This window comes from Numida meleagris, chromosome 13 (genome assembly GCF_002078875.1).
Source record: "Numida meleagris isolate 19003 breed g44 Domestic line chromosome 13, NumMel1.0, whole genome shotgun sequence".
In the NCBI taxonomy this organism is placed as follows: Eukaryota; Metazoa; Chordata; class Aves; order Galliformes; family Numididae; genus Numida; species Numida meleagris.
This window is the reverse complement of record NC_034421.1, coordinates 15,160,477-15,179,040: the sequence shown is the minus strand read 5'-3', so window position 1 is coordinate 15,179,040 and position 18,564 is coordinate 15,160,477. Positions and strand designations below refer to the sequence as shown.

At 44.7% G+C, this 18,564-nt stretch overlaps 2 protein-coding genes across 10 annotated transcripts in view; one reads left to right on the top strand and one right to left on the bottom strand.

Moving 5' to 3' along the window:
- Positions 1–11,293, top strand: part of IQCK (IQ motif containing K) — a 56,120-nt gene extending 44,827 nt beyond the window's left edge. For 4 of the 5 annotated variants that reach the window (XM_021412156.1, XM_021412152.1, XM_021412153.1 and 1 more), the window contains exon 9: positions 9,636–10,242. In XM_021412156.1, the coding sequence (XP_021267831.1) occupies positions 9,636–9,661 (26 nt within the window). In that variant the 3' untranslated portion in view covers positions 9,662–10,242. Of the gene's footprint in view, positions 1–9,635; positions 10,243–11,161 lie in introns of those variants that run through there. The other variant, XR_002443280.1, reaches the window with a different exon arrangement.
- GPRC5B (G protein-coupled receptor class C group 5 member B) lies at positions 1,010–17,481 on the bottom strand. 5 transcript variants are annotated; one of them, XM_021412148.1, is made up of 4 exons: positions 17,315–17,481; positions 10,797–11,810; positions 6,105–6,217; positions 1,010–4,729 (listed from the first exon to the last, which is right to left on the bottom strand). In XM_021412148.1, exons 2-4 carry the CDS (start codon positions 11,800–11,802, stop codon positions 4,685–4,687), a joined length of 1,164 nt encoding a protein of 387 aa, XP_021267823.1. In that variant the 5' UTR covers positions 11,803–11,810; positions 17,315–17,481; the 3' UTR covers positions 1,010–4,684. The 5 variants fall into 5 exon arrangements, with proteins under 5 accessions (XP_021267823.1, XP_021267826.1, XP_021267822.1 ...); XM_021412151.1 differs by having other exon boundaries at positions 10,797–11,806; XM_021412147.1 differs by lacking the exon at positions 17,315–17,481 and adding an exon at positions 16,287–17,301 and having other exon boundaries at positions 10,797–16,196.

Sequence of the window (18,564 nt, the reverse complement as noted above, 5' to 3'; positions counted from 1 at the left end):
CTTCTGACAGGCAAAAAACTCTGGATAAAATAAATTGGGTCTCCAGTTAGCATAAACTGGAGTAGTTCTGCCTTCTGCAGAGCTGTGACAATTTGTGCAAATTCATGCTCTGTTCATAATGGTCTCGTTTTCAGAAACACCATGAAGGCAAGGAAAGCGAGGGTTGCTCTGCATTTCTGCAGGGGAAAAGTCAAAGGACCTTTTGTTATCACTTAGCACATGTGCCGTGAAAGTGTAAAATTCAGATCGCAGTGACAGCATTTTCAGTGATCTCACATACGTATACTTACAAAATGGGCAAGCAGAATAAAAATCAGACTGGATTCCCTTACGAATGACCCCTCGTTTTCTTAAATTCAGCTTGGCCAAAGCATAGCCCCACTTAGGCCTTTGTAATTTCACAGGTAGAAAAGACACTTGCAGTTCTACTACTTTTTCCATATAAGTCCAACAATGGTCTAGTCAGTTTGAGGGTAATCATGATAAAATTTGGATATCACCTAGGTCTGTGATCCAGCTTGGATTTTCTCCATGACTTACACAGGCTTTGTCTTCACTGTTATACCAGTACCCACCCCTCATTTTTTTTTCTTCTTTTGGATGGTGATGCCTTTCACTAGATCAGAAAAAAACAGTCAAGCTTTTTCTGAGGGAAAAACTGGTAAGACATCAGCTGTGTGGTCCTGTCCCCTCCTTTTCACAGGCAATAGCAATTGAGCCAGCTCAGGAAACTGCTGAGGCAACCGGAAGAATAAAAATCAGTGGTAGTGTTAGAGTGTGTCTGCACAGCTCCTTGACTGGCTCGCAGAGGGTTTCATGGGTGCCAGAGCCATGGGCAAGGGTGGGAATGTGACCAAAGGTGGAAGAGCCAGCTTCCTTCAGTTCAACTTAGCTCACATTGCAGAATCGCACCCACAGTGTCACCGCAGGATAAAGCTGTCTGCAGCACCAGAAGTTTGCTTCAGCAGGAAAATGTTAGGTGGATTTTAACACTGAGTTAACACAAGCATTGTAAGTAAATAGTAAAGCTTTTATTCTCGTTAAGAACAGCATTTTGAAAATAAAACATTTGCCCATGCTTTACAACCTTTGTAGTTTTGTATACTTATGTACAGACATCATGGTACACATTGATTGTCTTGAAAATCATTTAAAGATGTACTTAATAAGATACCAGTGTATGCAACAATCAGCGGAAAAAAAGGTATGTTATAAAACACACATTAATACATTTAATAAATATATATTATCTATCAAAAATGAGCTTTAGCTCTCATCAATTAATAAAAAGCACCTGCTTTGTAATCCTGTAAATTGGTAGAGTAGTCCAATTGTTTTATTATAAAAGCTACAATGCTCCCTTTTGCATCGCCTTTGGTGAGGCCCAAGGCATCAAGCTCCAAAGCCAACCGAGATGCCCAAGTTTACACTAAAAACAGATACAACTAGTTCTATATTTCATGTACCTTGTTTATAGAAACAAGCGTATGTACTGAGAGTGCTATTCTGAAGATGCTACATATTTTCTGGCCAGTGTCAGACACCCTCAGCTCCTCTGAAAGCAGGACAGGACCTGTAAAAGTATGGCTTTGAACTATTTTCCTGGCCACTGCAGAAGCCAGTTATTAAAAATCTTGTTCTGGTAACAATTTTTTTCAGATGTTTTACAGTTTAATTTTTCTGTATGGAAATGCCATGATCACATAGCCATCAAGGGACAACACAGTAGCTTTTATAGTATAAAAGCTAATTCTAATTAACTGAACTGTGAAAGGCTTGTGCTTACACTTACTTATGTTGTTCACAGATGCTCTACATTCTGGATAACTCATAAAAGGCAAAAGTAAATGAACTGTTTACTGTAACAGAAGTATAAGCTAACATAAAGGTGCCTTTCTTCAATCACATTTTTATTTGGGGCTTTTAACATCACAAACTAGTGACTTACAAAGAAAAGTTGCTTATTACTAATTGTGCAAAATTGGAAAATAAAGACCTTCCTAATCTATTGCCACACCTTCACCACCACAAATTAAGACCAATCCTGCCACTTTGTAATTCTGTGAATGGCCCCCATGACTAACCAACTACAGTAGTCACACCAGGAGCAGTCTGTAGGGTCTGGCCCTATCCTTACACAAGGCCTTAAATTCTAATCAGCTTCATTAGGAACAGTATTGGGAAGTCTATTTATCAATTCAGTCACATCTAGAAAAAGAAAAAATAACATTTCTTAAGAGAACTACATATTGTACAGTTTCGTCCAAGGCCTTGTAGGCCAAGGCAGTTGGTATTATAATTCCTAAATCTCGGCTGTAGCATGATAAACTGTTTAAAAGAAAGCTGTCCTACCATTTACGCCATGGTCATCTTATATGTTTTTACAATAGAGTTTTCTGATTTTGTTTAATTGATTTTTAAAAACAAAACTCGGCAGGCAAGTGATGATAACAGGTTTTATATTGTTCCATGTGACGCAGCTTCAGGGTAACTATCATGAATGCTGTCTTATTTAATTAAAGCTTTGCTTTTAATAAAGCAAATGTATTTCTAAGTCACTGGATAGCATGCAATATCCACCCCTACCCTGCTTGGTTACTTAGGCCATCTAGTTACTTACAAAATAAATAAGCAATCCCTAAGCAAGCACATGCTTCCTTTGCCTTGAGGGGGGAAGGGCAGGGGAGAATATCCAACATGGAGCTAGCATGCTCCTTAACTCATGCATGACAGAAAAACATTGCTTCTGGAAGAGAAGGGCTGTGAAGTAAAACCTTATAAGACGATCATGGCAAGAATGGCAATATATATACCTTCATATATATATATATGCATATATATATATATATATACACACACACATATGTATCTGTGTGCAACACTTAGGGACTGGTCTTGCAGCCTCTGTACCTGTATGTAGACTTACTGGTATCAAGGGGACTACTCGTGGGAGTACAGTCTGCAGGACTAGGTTCCTAGTTCAGCAGAAATGGAGGTACGTGGAGAATCAGGAAGACTCTTGAAAAATAGAATACTTGTCTTTCTTCTGCAGTAGACAGCAAGTAACTTCTTTCTGTGAAGCTACTAAGCTATTTAGTTATTTGTACATTATATTTTTTTTAGTTTGAAAATATAGTTTTTTATTATAGCATATGCAAAGTTTATTTGTTAAATGTTTCCTATGCCCTCAAGTAAAAACAATTTGCTTTTAGAATCGAGGAAAGCTAAGATTAATATTGGCCAAACAGTGAGGATACGGTGATGTTTTCAACGTCAGATATGTATTAAATGTTAAATAAAGGAATGATTGCTTAAACATAATGAAAACCATGGCACAAACAATGGGCAATGGGAACCTTTTAAATAACCCGGAGAAAACAAGGATTAAAAGCTTTGAGAAAGTCTGCCATATTTTAACTTGAAAAAGCGGAGGCAGAGGGGAGAACTAGGGAAGAATCCACCTTAAAAAAAAAAAAAAACAAAAACAACAACAAACCACCTCCAGAATGGAGATTCTACCAGCTAGGCACTAAAATGCACAACCACATTTAAATGCACAAACAACCGCAGTCAATGAGACTACCCATACAAACAGGGATTAGAAGCAGCAGCCTCAGCCCTACACACGCCGCGTTCCTCCTGACAGGCGGTCGGTGCTCTGCAGCTGTCACTGACCTCCTGTGCGCCGGCCTCAGTCCACCAGCCTGGACAGACCCCAACCCACCAGCAGACAGACCTTGGCCCACCAGCCTGGACAGAAACCAGCCCACCAGCACAGACGGACGTCGCTGCACAGGTCACCCTTCATCTCCTATCACAACGCACTCGTGGCAAACACGAGTCATGTTCTCTCGCCAGCTAAGTCTTTGCAAAGTGTATCCCTCCACAGATTCTTTTAATGGCTTCTTCTGTAGAAGTGAGAATGCGCGACTGCTCACACCCAGCTTGAGGAGCAGGAGGGAATCCAATTCCGGGCTGCTGAAGAGCTGCCTATGCTGGACCTGCACTTCTCTGCCTCAAGAAGCTCCAGTGCTCACATGAAGCATGCACAGACCTTGTGTCTCTCCAGTACTGCTTCTCATACAAGAGCTTTTTAAAAAGAAGAGTGTCAGCCTACAGCGTAATGGTAACTGAGCTGCCACAGAGCAATAATGCAGGTGATGCCGTGTGATGTTACAATACAGCTGGATAATGAAGCAAACAATATACTTTTCATGACATTTGAGATGAAGGGAAAAGGAGCAAGATGGAAAGAAATCCTGCATGTCTTCACACTGTAGTGGCAATCTCTTGTGGCAACGTGAATTAAGTTTAGGTGAGAGGAGGGTAGTTTGCAAGCAGCTGGCATCCAACAAAAAGAATCAGGCTTGCCTTGCACACTGGTTACTGGTTACAGACAAGGGAATATCTTACATTTCAGAATACAATATCCCCCTCTTCCATTTTGAAGTGTGCCTACCTCTATTTTAATTCAGATTTAGCTTCAGACTTATAATTTTCTTTTCGCAGTTAGTTTATCTGTTCCACGGTGTTCACATTTACACAAAATCCTCTGTGGGATTTCGCAAGCTCCTGGATGTTCTGTTGCTTTGTTCTGGTACTGGTATCAATTCCTCCCTCAAAGACACACTGACAGGGAACAATTCTGCAACAAGGATTCTTATTCTCTACAGCCTACAGCCTTTCACCAGAGGTGTCGTCCAGTGTAACTTGGCGGAGCTGTTGGTATCTGCAAATAAGGATAATATACCCATAACTGAGAGGTCTGGTCTGTTCAACAATCAGTGTTACCATGCTACACGTACAGTATTTCCAGAGCAAAACACTACAATGAAACTCATGTTCAACCCACGCGGCATGTTTTCCTCTCTGTAAAAACCATGGCTATGTACACAAGTTACTCTCTCATTTTACTGTCTAATGCTCTCCGTAAGTTTTGTATCCACCTCAAAACAAGACAAAACAAATTCTCTAGTTTCTCATCATCCTTAAACTGCTTTTCCCCGAGCTGCATATTCTGGTATCAGAAAACACAGGCATAGATGAAACCAAGCATCAAACAGATGCTATTCATGACTGACAGCAAAGCACAAGCCTCTTTTTATTCAAGTTGATGTGTTTCCCACTGTATTGCCCACATGACAACCCTTGTATCTAGTCTGTCTTGTTCACTAAATCCAAACCAAATGGTATTTACTTACAAACAAACAAACAAACAAAGAGACCTGCGTTCAGATTGCACTACTTGGCTTTAAATGTAGAGGCTGAGTTATGGAATCAGCTCATGAATCAAAATTAAAAAAAAAAACAACCCAACTCATGTGTAGAGTGCTCATGGACAGGTTTTTACAAGCACATAGATATGCATGAAAAAATATGGGGATGAAAATTCTTTTTCAACATTATGCCTACTATATGCCACTTCTTAAGTGCAAATTACACGTCGTGCTGGAAATATTTGGAAAGTCTGTTTGGCATCAGCTCACTAAGCCATTCTTACAGCTACCAGGCTGCAAAAGACAGGTCTATGCAATAATGGCATGCCAAACTATTGCCTAAGAGAGAAAGATCAATGCTGTTATCATTAAAATATTCTACATTCCTCTTTTATTTCTCAGAGATCTATACATCTGTATCTTACGAAGAATTACGTACATTTTACAAGAAAATGGAAGCTAGGTGATAGTCTATCACTATCTGCTACAGTGATTCTTATTTAAAGCAAAGTACTGGCTTGCAAACATCTGTGTGATTCACAGTGTCTTGAAAAAAGATCAGGTTAGAAAATATGTCCTTAATAGTTAACTTTAACACAAATGTAATTCAGAGGGGTCACTGAATATGTAGAGTCACCAAAGAACTTGGTTCTCCCAAGCTACAATGCAAAACGTGAATGAACAATTAACAAAATGCAAAATACTTTCAAATGACATCTTTTCTAGAGGGGGAGGGAAGCACTGCATGCACACTTGCTGCCTGAATTTTCTTTTATAGCTTTCCCCCTGCTCTGAACAATCTAAATGCAGAAGGCTTTTCAATTAGTAGCAATTGCATTATTCAGTACGTAGCAAAGGTTTCTTAAATCATTACATTTTGATACTTACAGTCCCACCATTTAGCACAACTGCCATCTCAGTTGGCTGATACACATTGCTTCTAAAAGGAGCACTAGGTCGGCTTCCCAAGCTGCCGTTTCGAAATCCTGCCGTCCTTAGTGCTGCGTTTAAAAAAGAGAGATCGTTCTTAGGAACACAAGTAATGCTGCACATCTCCTTTGAAGCCATAAAATACTGTGCTTCCAGTGTAGTTATTGGGAACTGTGCCACTGGTTTTAACTTTTATGCTGCCATACCAGTTTCCATGTTGTTTTTGAACAGCAGTTTTTCTTACAGAGTTGGATATGGGTCTCAGAAAAAAAAAAGCTTTACTCAAAAGTCACTGCTTGTGGTGGAATGGGGAAACATTTCTTGAATTTTGCTTAGCTTCATTTCACCAGGAGTTAAATATCCTCAGTCTATGCACCTCTGATGCATCTTCCACAATGTTTTTTGCTAAGTGCTTACCGTACCAGTCTGGATACAGTGGGGTTAAGTGAAATGCTATTTCACTGTGCTTTCTTTCAAACTGGAAGGACAGAGATCCAAAGCACTGCTTGAGCCAGCAAGCATGCTCGCAGTCCCCCTGAGCATTACTTCAGCATGACTAGCACGTAAGGACTTTCCAGATGTTTCAGATTATATTTACCCTGAGAAACTAGAAATATGAAGTAAATACTGCTTTCGAATAGCTTAAACGTGGCCATTGACTGAAGCAAAAGAGAAGGCACTGACGGTCCTTCGGAATGCTTACAGCAGAACTACATTAGCTTCTCCATTACTTTTAGCACAACTTTGGATTCAGGATGTATATTCTGAAAGAGAGACGCAGAGTTAGGGATGTGCTTCTTTCTCTCTAAACCAGACCGGGGATTGGCACACACATACTCTCTTTTTACTTCGGGGGTAAATAATGGCTTCTCTGAATTCAGATGTGGCCAGGGAACAGAGCTCATTTATACGCACTGCTTGAGCGGTTCCAACAGGCAGTGCTCATCTGTCAGCTGGTAAATAGGTGCCTGGATCGAGCACCTGGGGCAGGAATTCCGCTTAGATTTAATTCAAATTACAATTCTATGGTCTCCAGCTGAAAACACAGATGAACTGAAGTTTAGAGGAATTTCAGCATGAACCTTAATTAAGTCAGGATTTAATATCTTTGCACTGCGTGCAACAAGATTTAAATGGAGCCCACTGCTATGCAGAGTCCTCTACCCACTGCTCTCTTCTCTCTGGGAGTAGTGCAGAGATGACGAACAGTACCGACTTAGCACAGGCATTTAAAAATCCAGCCCTGCAAATGCTTAGCTGTTGACTTTACATATATACAGCTCCTCACTTCTCTATACTTAAAATTCATATATATACACAATTACGTATATTTTTTTTTCCAGAACGCTAGAATAGAGGCTTTCATCTGTTCCCCCACAATTCTGTATCTTTATTTTATATTTAACCATCTCAGGGTCAGTAGCATTCCTTCTTTGCCATTTGGCTTCTTACTGTGCATTAGACACAACTGATTGCACTAGCATTTAGTATTACACAAAGAAAAAAGATCTCCTTATAATGCATGCTATCATGAAAATAGTTACACATTCTAGTATATAATTTCCTCAGTAATTTCAACACTATCCTGAGACAGTACCTTCAAAGTCAGATTGCTGAATTCTCCTTCCCTATTATTGCCAGAATTCTAAAATTCTGCCAACGTGAGAATCAGAGACAAAGTCTGTGGACAAAATCCTCATTTGAAGATTTTGTTTTCACAGTAGTTTTATTATTTTTTCTTGTACTTTTCCTGTTATTATTAAATACATTTAGTCACGTAGAGGATTGATAGGTGAAAAAAAGTTGCCAAGGAGGTTTGAACAAATGTCAGGTCATAGTCTCTTGTATGTTTTTAATTGTTTGCTTTGTTTTTAGGTGGCTCAGAGGTGAGTTTAGTACTAACAGTTAAATGAAATTCAGTGAGCAGCAGAGCTTCTTAGGCTTGGGTTTCACGACAGCTGCAGAACTCCACATTTCATATCCAGGTTTTTCATGCAGAAGGCAAATTGTATTTGCTTTGCTGAAGCTGCCCTATTACCGTGCATTGCATTTCCAGTTCTCTGAGAGCTCATTCAAGTTGCCCTTTTCCAGGGATTCTAAATACTTTACTAATATTTTTACAAGACACAGGAATGAAAGTAAGTTTTCTAAGAAATTCAACATATCTATTATATGAACATTAAAATTAATGTGTTGTTTAAATGATGGTTAAGTAACTGAACGTGTAACTGTTTTGCCTTATTAATAGTTAATGGTATTCCTGAACAGAACAGATCTTGTTGGTAAGTATAACTTGGGGCTACATTTCATTGAGAAAAACTATGAGAATACATGCTTATTTGAACCTATAATTTAAAGGTTATTCAGATTCTGAAAATGATAAAATCTTTAAAAAAGAAAAAAAATTAAAGAAAATTGCTTCGTACAGTGTGAATTAATGGAAAATACATTCAACCAAGCATGTTTTCTCAGTAAAGCTAACCACTTGTTTAAACAAAGTCAGGGAACTAAGAGGTGCTTTCTGGTTACAGAACCCTAGAATCATCTAGGTCAGAAGAGACCTTCAAGTCCAACCATAAATCACGTCTTCCAAAATTTTACACCTAGTAGAGATTATACTCTGAAGCACTGTTATTATGCATAATTGAAGAAAGTACTCTTCCCTTAATTTCTGAACTCTTAATTATACATTCTTGAGTTGAGTTAAATTAAATGAATAACAGAAGAGAATTTTCTCTACATACCTGCAGAAAAGCAGTTGCTAACGGGTCACAGGTGCTTAGCCACTGACAACCATCATACAGTGATCTGACTTAAATTAACACTTCAACAGCCATAATATGTGACTTGAGTATTTTTACTTCTATTTAACACTCTACCGTAAGTTATGTTTCCAAACCCTGCTGTCATAGTTCTGTACATATCGTAGAGAACAACTGCAAAGGAAGAATGAATCTGTTTTGATTTACTGAAATCCAACCTTTTCTCCATATGCCATGAGGATAGGAATGACATTCATTTATTGTGATAAATATTAACAAGGGAATCAGATAAGGAATTATTTTATATTCAAACACCGTAAGTTACGCTATAATAGATATTATAATGATTTTATAGCTGTCTAGCGTCTACCTATATCACTAAAAAACCTGATCACTGACCAATTAGATCTAAATGGAGCTTCCAGTTCTTTTTTTGGAAGTGTAAACATGAATGAAAATAATGGAGGGTAAAAGATCCAATTTTTTTCTTAGATCTGCCTTAGTCAGAAACAACTCCACTGAAGTCACTGCACTTACACTACTATGACATTAATTTAATGGGGGATGGAGAGCAGTAAAATAAAATAAAAGTGCATTTACAGTCTACAGTGAAGCTCCTTTGGAACACTGGTAATGAACAACTATTCTTTTATCCATGTGGATTTTGTTTGATTTACCACTTCCTTTGTTACATTCTCACAAGACCTTAACTCCTTTCTGTTCAAAGCTTCCATGCAAAGTGGAGACCTTTGAAGCTGCTGCTAAAACACATAGAGGGAAAATACCTTCTTGACCCAACAATGTCACACAGGAGCGCTCTTTTCCTTCATGCCTGGTCTACAACCGGAGGAAACATCAAGACCCCAGGAAAAGATATGTGAAGATGAATAAAGAGGTAAAATGCCCTGACAATATAACCAAAGCCTTCTTTTGGGGACTGCTATAGCAGTGTGGCAACCATTGGCTTGGATACTAAAGCAGTTTGAGTAGTATCCAAATCCTTTCTCCAACCATGAGACATCAGCAGAACACAGCCTACCCTACTCAACACCATCAGGTGCTTTCCATCACTGCTCTCATAAGCATCCCTGTATATTTTCTGATACACGTCTAACTTTTCAGCAATGCTTTGGATCTCTTAAGCAACCAGTTTGCTGGCCCTTTTGGTAACTGCTCCAACATTTTCATTGCAAATTTTCATTACATGTCATCACACACTGTTCTGTGTCCCCAAACGGCTGTGACAAGGAAAGCAACCATTACTGTGAAACCTGTCTGTGCATATCCTGTTTGCATGTTAAAGTCTTCAGAACAAAGACTGTCTTTGAACTTGTCTCTATGTCACCTTGCATCTTTTTTTCCAGTGTCACAATAGGACACTGAGTCCTATTTTAATGGTAGTATGATTAATCATAATTATTCTGTTGCTGAAGAGACTGAGCCTTTATATCATGGAGGACTCAATTTATTTGTTTTTTTTTTTTAGGAACATGTTTCATATAAAATGTTATTAACTGAGAAGGACAAAAAATGTTGTACTGTTTTAAAATAGAAGTTATTTTTCCCACTGTGTTTTCCTTCTGCTTTTGGTGTTGTCCTTTTACATTTGAAATTGTTCTGGTTGTCAAAGAAAAAACAAAATGCAAAAAAAAAAAAAAAAAAAAAAGAATCCCAACATTTTAACCAAACATCTATTTTCTGTATTATATTTTTTCATGTTTTTCTCCCACCAAGGTGACTTCTTAATTAAAACATTAAAAGCAAGCTATGTGTAAGGTGCTAAATATGGCCTTTTTAGTAAGCCTTGTTTTCAACACCTGAAAAATGTCTCACACAGATGATTTTCTTTGCTACTACGGAAATAAAGTTCTCAATAGTAAATTCTTACCTGCATTATGTTCATCCATAGAAAAGGCTTTGTTTTCCATGTAGCTCCGAGGAAGCTGTATATCTTCCTCAAAAGCAGTTTCACGCATCCTTGGCTGTGAAGTGTCAAAATAATTGGGAGTGTTTTCCTGCTGTGATGGAAGGATGGTACAGTGGACCTCTGGGATAGCATGAAAAATAACAAACACCCAACCACTGGACACCAGTGCAATAGCAAGAGTGGGATCACTCCATTTATCTCTTCTCTTTAGTTCAGCATTACCAAAGAGGTACATAGTCATCCAGGCTACCCAAATCAGAATGGAAAAAAAAAGCGTTATAATCAGGCATACTCCGTTTTTCTTCCATTTCTTAAACTTTCCACAGAGAGTGAAAAGAGAAAACCCCATGGTAAATACCATCAGGAACATAACATAAATCAAAGCCATGGCAAAATCCATTGGTTCGTAGCTGCAAGCCATCTTGTTATCTCTGACAACTGTCAGTATTAACCACTCAGTTGCAATGATGACCTGAACAAGCATCAGGCAGATCGCCACACCAGCTAGATGCCAGCCAGACGGACTCTTCCCGTGCCGAACTAGTCTGCGAAGTCTCCAAGCTTGAGCTAGCAAGCACGAGAAGCACAAAGCAAAGATAACTCCCCACAGAAATCTTCGGGTAGAGCACACCATTTCATCTTCCTGAATGATGAAAGCAAACGTCAGCCCAAACAGTCCGAGTGTCCCAAAAAGAAAGAGGAAGTGCATTCCCAGGGGGCTCTTCTTCTCTTTTTCCTTGATGAAGGGCAGCCTCACCAGCAAAATCAGCATCAGCAGTAACGTTGTCAGCACACCTGCTCCCGCAACCGCCTCCACAACTATTCCCCAGATGGCATCCAGGTCGCAGAGGTACACGTACTGCGGGAGGAGGTCCAGTCCGCACCCTCTCGGCATGCTGGAGTTTTCAGAAGAGCCATAGCTGATGACGAAGAGGACGAAGAAACCAATGGCTGGGTAGGTTTTCATTTTTCTGTCTGAGACAATAAACATTTGGGTGTTTAGCCACTGGTCACTTTGAAGGACTCGACAGCAATGGGAAGTACAGCCTGTTTCAATAGCTCTTATTTACTCTTTTTTCTGCGCACGATTTTCAGCTGGAGTAGCAGACCCCTATGCCCTTTTCCTGCCCTCCCAGAAATAAACTTTTGCCTGCTGAACACAGAGTGCAAACTGATTCATTTCTGTGTATGCACTGACTGTAAGCATTCCCAAGCACCATCCCTGCAAATATCCGAAAACGCAGCCAGGAGAAATTATTTATCGTGTTGTGAAATAATGTATTATCTACAGTATTTTATTGTTCAGATTCAGGTTCTTAAAGAATGTGGGAACTGCACTGGAGCTGACACAAGGGCAAGTTGTATCAGAATTAGACCATTTCACAGGTTTGCTCCTTTTACTGGAATGTAGACAGAGCAAAAACCTTTTTTTTAAAAAAAAAAAAAGGAAAATTTTCTTTTCCTCCTCAGTCAATAGGCAGTTATAATATTCATTCCTTTCATCTTCTTTCAAAGCCCAGGTATTGGGTTGCAATTGCAAATGGGAATGGTTGGCTAGAGAAACCCCCACGTCCTGCAACAATGGCGCACACATGCAGTGTCATCAATCAACTAATCAAAAATGAATGACTCTTTGTGCTCCTAAGCAAATCTAAAGTCATTCAAATGAAACAAACAACAAAAACCAGAGCATCGCTCTCCCTGGGCTACAGAGTGAACAACTGTAAACTCTCCAGGACCACAGCACATCACACTTGCCCACTGGGACCAAAAGGCTGGACAAATTCCAACAAGTCAGGACAACTTCCTAGTTTTAGGAAGAACAGGGATTAGGTGGTTTTAAAAGACACACCTAACAGCATTTGCTTTTACTAAGCAAAGCAGGGCACTGTTAAAATGTAGCCTTTAAGGAACAATCTGCCCCACAGACGGTAAACACAAGAGGCACCAGATAGGAAACCTCTCCCCGTTGACCTTCGCTTGCAGTCAGTGCTGCGGGTTTCAGGTGGGTAACGCTCAGCAATGCGAGCTGCGTGCCTAGCTTAACACGCTCAGAATAAGGCCTCTGTCTGTGGGAGAAAAGCACCGTGTAAGCAGGCACTAATGTTACTCACACAGCTTACAGGGCATCTTTACGACACAGAGCAAGAAGTTGAGAAGCTATCAGTAGCAAATTACACGAAGCCCTAAATGCCTTCCCACTTAATGATGCTTTATAAATCAGAAATGCATCTAAGGAAAACACAAAAAAAAGTTTACTTTAAACCATTTTCAACTCTCATTAATGGTGCAAAGTTGTTATATTGGAGGTGATCAGTCCTAACCGATGCAAAAACCACTTACATACACTGCATGAAACAGCACAGAGACTATTACAGATGAGAACTATGGGTTTTCTCCTGCGCCTTCTAGTCCTTTAGTGACCAAAGTAAAATCCTGAGGATCTCAATCTTTAAACATGTTCATTCCCCATTCACTGAGGTGTGAATGGTGTCCATTGGAAGTCTGTGTCTTGAGACAGATGACGGAAATTATTCTGTTTCCTATCAGAGGCACCAAGACAACAAACGGACTAATATGAACGCGTAATGGCTTTATGCTCTTCATTCACACAGCAGACAAAAAAGCATACTACAAAACTTCATCTCTGCAGCGGGAGCTATGACACATAACATGATGTGGGTTGGACAAATGAGAAGAAAAGTAATGAATGAGCTGTGCCTGCCCACAGGACTGACAGGGTCCTCACACTGCTGGGAGGGCTAGCACGTTCTAACAGTGGGATGACATGCAGCTGGTGAATAATGATTTTTTTTTCCTACCTAACTGCAGTTTTCTTTATGGCGAATTGGAAGAATATTTACTTGCTTGTATCTGGTTTGTGTAATAGATTTCCCAGTGACTGTCACAACACGTTAAAAAACATTGACTTTACAGAGAGAAAATTAATCATCAGTGAAATATATTCATTTCTCTATTGAAAATGGTTATGCTCAATAAATCTCTTTGCCCTGTGAGTTCATAATTAACTAGAAGGAAACATCTCAAAGGTCATTTTGCAATCCCTTCTATGCACAGGCAGTTCTTACTTCAACTACTGCATTTACTTGTTAGAACATCCAAAATCTCCTAAGGAGTGCAGAACAGTCAGTGCCTGCTGATGCACAGAGGAAATCCACGGGGATCCACTGCTGAAAACCACTGGTACCGATTTCAAGAAGCAGGAGATCACATGGAAAATTATATGAAACTCCTTCTAAAATAACGTATCCCAAACTGGACGCAACAAACAGCCCTTTAAATGAGGATCATGCTTGTTTTCCACTATCCTCTCACTTATACGTAATGATATACATGCACGACACTGACTTTAATACCAGCTTTGTTTATTTACTGCTCTCCAAAGACCTGGGGGGTAATGAATTACGTGCAAGTATCGCCAGTTCTAAGATATTTTCCAGTTTTCTGGCTACTTTATTCATGTCATGTAACCCTCATGTGATGGAGCTATTCTAGGACAGTCTGTTTCCATGGCGATGGTGCTGCATGGGTAAGCAGTCATACTGTCAGCCCATCACTTCTTTCCTCTTCCTATGTGGAAGTGTTTGGGAAGGGAGGGTTAATGATGCTAAGTATTTCCCCCTGTGTGAAGGAGTAGTTTCCTCTGGAAAGGGGGAATGAATCTGTGTCAAAATATATTCCGAATTCAGACAAAATATATCCTCAGAAAGGCAGAGATGTTCAACTCAAGAGAACTTTTCCTAAGTTACTTTGATTTGTGAAATTACTTCTAGGAGAGCTGATGGAAACGAGCAGTAGTTCTCTTAGAAGGCACTGACAGAGCTGCAGTATCAAACCAGAGCTTGCTGAGACTGCTGACAGTATTCCTGGGGTGGAATCACATTCCCGTCACATGTCGGCAACTCGTGCTGACCAGCAGAGCCTTTCTGCACCAAAGCTTGCAAGCAGAGCTCCGTAGAGGGAACTTCTCCTCCCCACTGCCATCGATACGGCCATGCTCACAGCAGAGTGCTGCGGACTGACTGGGTCAGAACCAGCACTATTGGCAGCCAAGCCCCTGGGGATGCCAGCCGGAATCCTTCCAGCACTGGTACTGGCAGCGGACCCACAACGCTGCGTGGGCTGGGGAGAACAGTGCTGCACAACGTACAAGTCTGGCACAGGAGTACCACAGCTTCAGCTGAAGCCACAGATGGAGTAAATGTGAGGGAAAAGAGAGCCTTTTTGCCAGAAAAGTTGTTTTGAAAAAGCAAAGGATATCAGCGTGGGTTTGTTGTTAAAACAGTGGCTTCCTCCAGCCTGTGCTGTGGGTGGTGAGCCCGTGTACCTCGAGGCTCCATAGCAAAACCGGCTCCTCATCTCAGCAGCTGCACACATCAGTGGCTGCACGACGGTGTTTCCTCTTCTTTACACCCAGATCAGCTCTTAGCAGAGCCGCACAGCCCGGCAGCGTGGCAGCGCACTGGCACGTTGCTCTGCCACCACCGGAGCTGCAGCGGGAGCACAGCACGACTGGCACAGAGACATTGCAGCGCGGTGCAACCGCTGGCACAGGAGGAACCAACTCGAGTCTCTTTTCTTCTGGCCCCAGATCCCCCTCCAAAATTATATTTCTTTACAACTGTTTAAGCCAACATACCTGAGTCTGAGAGCAGACACAAGCACATGATGTGAATCGAGAAGCTTCAGACATTTCAGACACAAGCAGCAAACAAACAGCGGGACAGCTGCAGAGCCGGGCCGCAGCCAGCAGCCCCGGACCCGCTCCCAGCACAGCGGGGACTGCGCTTTGCAGCTGACTGGTCCCTGCGCTGCAGCGTAGGACAGAGCACAAACCACAACAGAATTGACACACGGGCTGCACAAAGCATGGCTGCAGGCAGCTCAGTGGGAACAGAAAACCTCACTGTTCTCCTTCCAAAGTTGTCATGGTTAAAAGTCAATGAGGCTTTCCATTGCTATCGTCTTCCGGGCAAAGACTGCAAACACCTCCCATCTAGTCAAAACTGCACTGTATGCTGCTAGAGAATACGTACGTGTAAAGAACAATGCTACAACCGCACAAAGATATAAGGTGATGGTATTTATGGTTTGCTGTGTTACCTGATCCCCTTTTTACAGTCCTAACATTAACAAAGCAATGCAGGAGGATGCATCCAACCACACAGGAGGAAATCCATCCATAACTGAGCGCAGGAAGAGCCCCCAGTTCCTTCCCCCCCCCCCCATCGCAGCGCGGGGTCTCTGCCAGCACCTTCTGCTCGGGTGAGGAGCGGGCTCGGAGGCTGACAGCGGAGCGGCAGCAGCCCAGCCAGGACGGGACTGCTGGGAGATGCATTTCTGGAATAATAATTAACACTGCTATTGCGCCGTGGATGCAAAACTACAGCGCTGATTGAGACGTGCCCCGTGTCAGAGTAACGCACGCACCGCTCACGGCTGCACAGATCGCGGCCCCGCTCCGAAGACGCACAGAACGAGACGTACTCCGCAACACGCAGCGCTGCTCCCCTCGGTCGGACTCCGGTGCCCCCGGCGCCTGCACTGCCCGCGGCTGTCAGCCCCGCCGCGCTGCGCTGCTGAGCGCGATCGATGGCAAGCGGTCAATGGTTCCCTTTGCTCTGCTCGTTTTCAGACGACTGTTTCTCTTCACGTCACAGCCTCACACAGACGGGTTTCCTCACGATGAGAACGCCTCAGCACCTCCGCACTGCGCTCCGCGGCTGTGAGCGCCGCTGAGAAGCGCTCAGCGCTCCGCCGGTAACCAACCCCGGAGCGCAGCTCCAGTAGAGGAAATCCCGTTACCGCGGGATAACCATTAGCTCGGGCGTAAACAAAGGGTTCACATAAGTACTAAATCCCATCGCTACTCGGCTGCGGGGGGCGGGAGTAGACCGAGGGCTCTGCATTGAAACACAGCCGCGGTGCGGCCGCCCCGAGCGGCACCGCTCCGCCCCGGGCCGCCCCTCCGCCCCCCCCACCCCCGCGCCTCCCGACCAGACCGAGGCTGTGGGGTCAGAGCGAGGGTCCCCCCCGGGTCGGGCCCACCGCCCGCGCGCAGCTCGGCTCCTTCCCACTGGGACAGCCCTGCAGCCGCCGCCCCCCCCCGGCACCTCCTCCCTCCGTCCTGTACATCCCGCTCCGGCCCCGCTCTTTTGTCCCTTCGCTCATTTCTCTCTCCGCTTTCCGCCTCTCCTCCTCCCCCCACTACCCCCGCTCTTCTTCCCCCCCGTCTCCGAACTCCCCTCCTCGCCAGTCCTTCCCAGACCCCTCCTCCACCCCCTCGCCCTATATCCCCTCTAATCCCCTTCCCTGACTCCCGGCCCCAGCCGCTGTCCGCTCCCGTTCCGCGGGCACACGGCGGGGCGGAGCGGGGACGCAGCTCCGTGCCTCCCACCTCCCGCGCACCTGTCCGGGGTCGGGGCAGCCCCCTCCCGCCCCCCCACTCTCCCACTCACCGCCGGTGCCGCGGCCGAGAGCGGCGGGGCAGCCGTGTTCCAGCCGCCGCCACTCACATCCCGGCCCGGCGGTCAGCGAGCGCAGCGCCGGGGCCACCCCCCGCACCGGCGGCGGCTCATGGAGCGCTGCTACGCGCGGTGCTGTGCGCGGCTCTGCGCTGCGCTGCCCGTCCCGCCGCGCTCCGACCGCCCGCCCGCCCCCTCCCACCGCCCCGCCCTGCCCCGCCTCGGCGCGGCCGCAGGGCCCGGGGGCGTCCGGCTCCTCTGCGGCCGGGGCCGGGTGCGCAGACGGCGGGTGTGCGCGTAACGCAGACGCTCTCACAGACGCAGCCGCGCGCAGAGCTCAGTGTGCAGCGCGGCACGTATACACCTCCACGGGCACGGCTCGCACGGTCGGACACGCCGTAGCGCGGCCGCAGCTCTGCGCTGCCGGGCGGTGACGGGAGCGCGAGGCACGGGCGTGCGGCGGCCCCGCGTGCTCCGAGCGGTGCGGGTGGAACACCTCCGGCGGCCGCGGGGCCTCGGCGCGGTTCTGCGAGCCGCGATGGGCCGAGGACGTTCCCCGCGTCCGCCTCGAGCGCCCGCGCCCCGCCCGGCCCTCGGACGGAGCTCCGCGTTCGGAAGAGGAACGTGCGGAGCGCTCCGTGCTGCGCGAGGGCCGCGCTGCAGTTCGCTCCTGCACCGATGCCGGGTGCGGGCCCCACGGCCCCGCACGGCCGCGTGCAGCGTGACCCCGCGGCGGGGCAGGACAGCGGCAGCAGAACAGTTCCACGTTTCTCCTCAAGTTCCCATTCTGGACTTGAGGCGCTGTCCGTGTCTGGGGCAGCACCCCCTGCCACGTCTCTGCCGGTGAGACGCGGGGACGGCCCCGGGGGCGGTGGGATGGGCAGAGGCCAAACAGCGGCCGGAGCGCTCCGCGCCGGCACGGAGAGGTGGGCCGCCGGAGGATGGATCACAAGGACTCATGTGATGGAGGGCTTGGCCCGCTCACAATGGAGCAATGGACGGAGCCTTTCCGCAAATGCAAATTTTGTCATTGTTCCTTTCCGTGCGCCTCTCCCACCGCCCCTGGTGCGTGGGGAAAGCGGCCTCCCCTGCCCTTCTGCGGGCAGAGCAGGGGGGGTAACACCCCAACCAGTCACCAGCGCAGCGTTAGCAAATGAAGCCAATTCCTGTCCTGGGGAAGCATTTCGTAGTATTGGCTGCCCTGAAAATGCAAAGTGCAAAACACAGGAAAAGTGCACAAAACA

What these genes read in the sequence shown, in the direction of transcription:
- GPRC5B (XM_021412147.1), bottom strand. Translation starts at nt 11,826, where the DNA reads ATGTTTATTGTCTCAGACAGAAAAATGAAAACCTACCCAGCCATTGGT. An exon ending in TATGGATGAACATAATGCAG is followed by an intron (nt 6,218 to 10,796) that starts GTAAGAATTTAC and finishes TTTTAAACGCAG; the next exon opens with CACTAAGGACGGCAGGATTT. An exon ending in TTGTGCTAAATGGTGGGACT is followed by an intron (nt 4,730 to 6,104) that starts GTAAGTATCAAA and finishes CCTTATTTGCAG; the next exon opens with ATACCAACAGCTCCGCCAAG.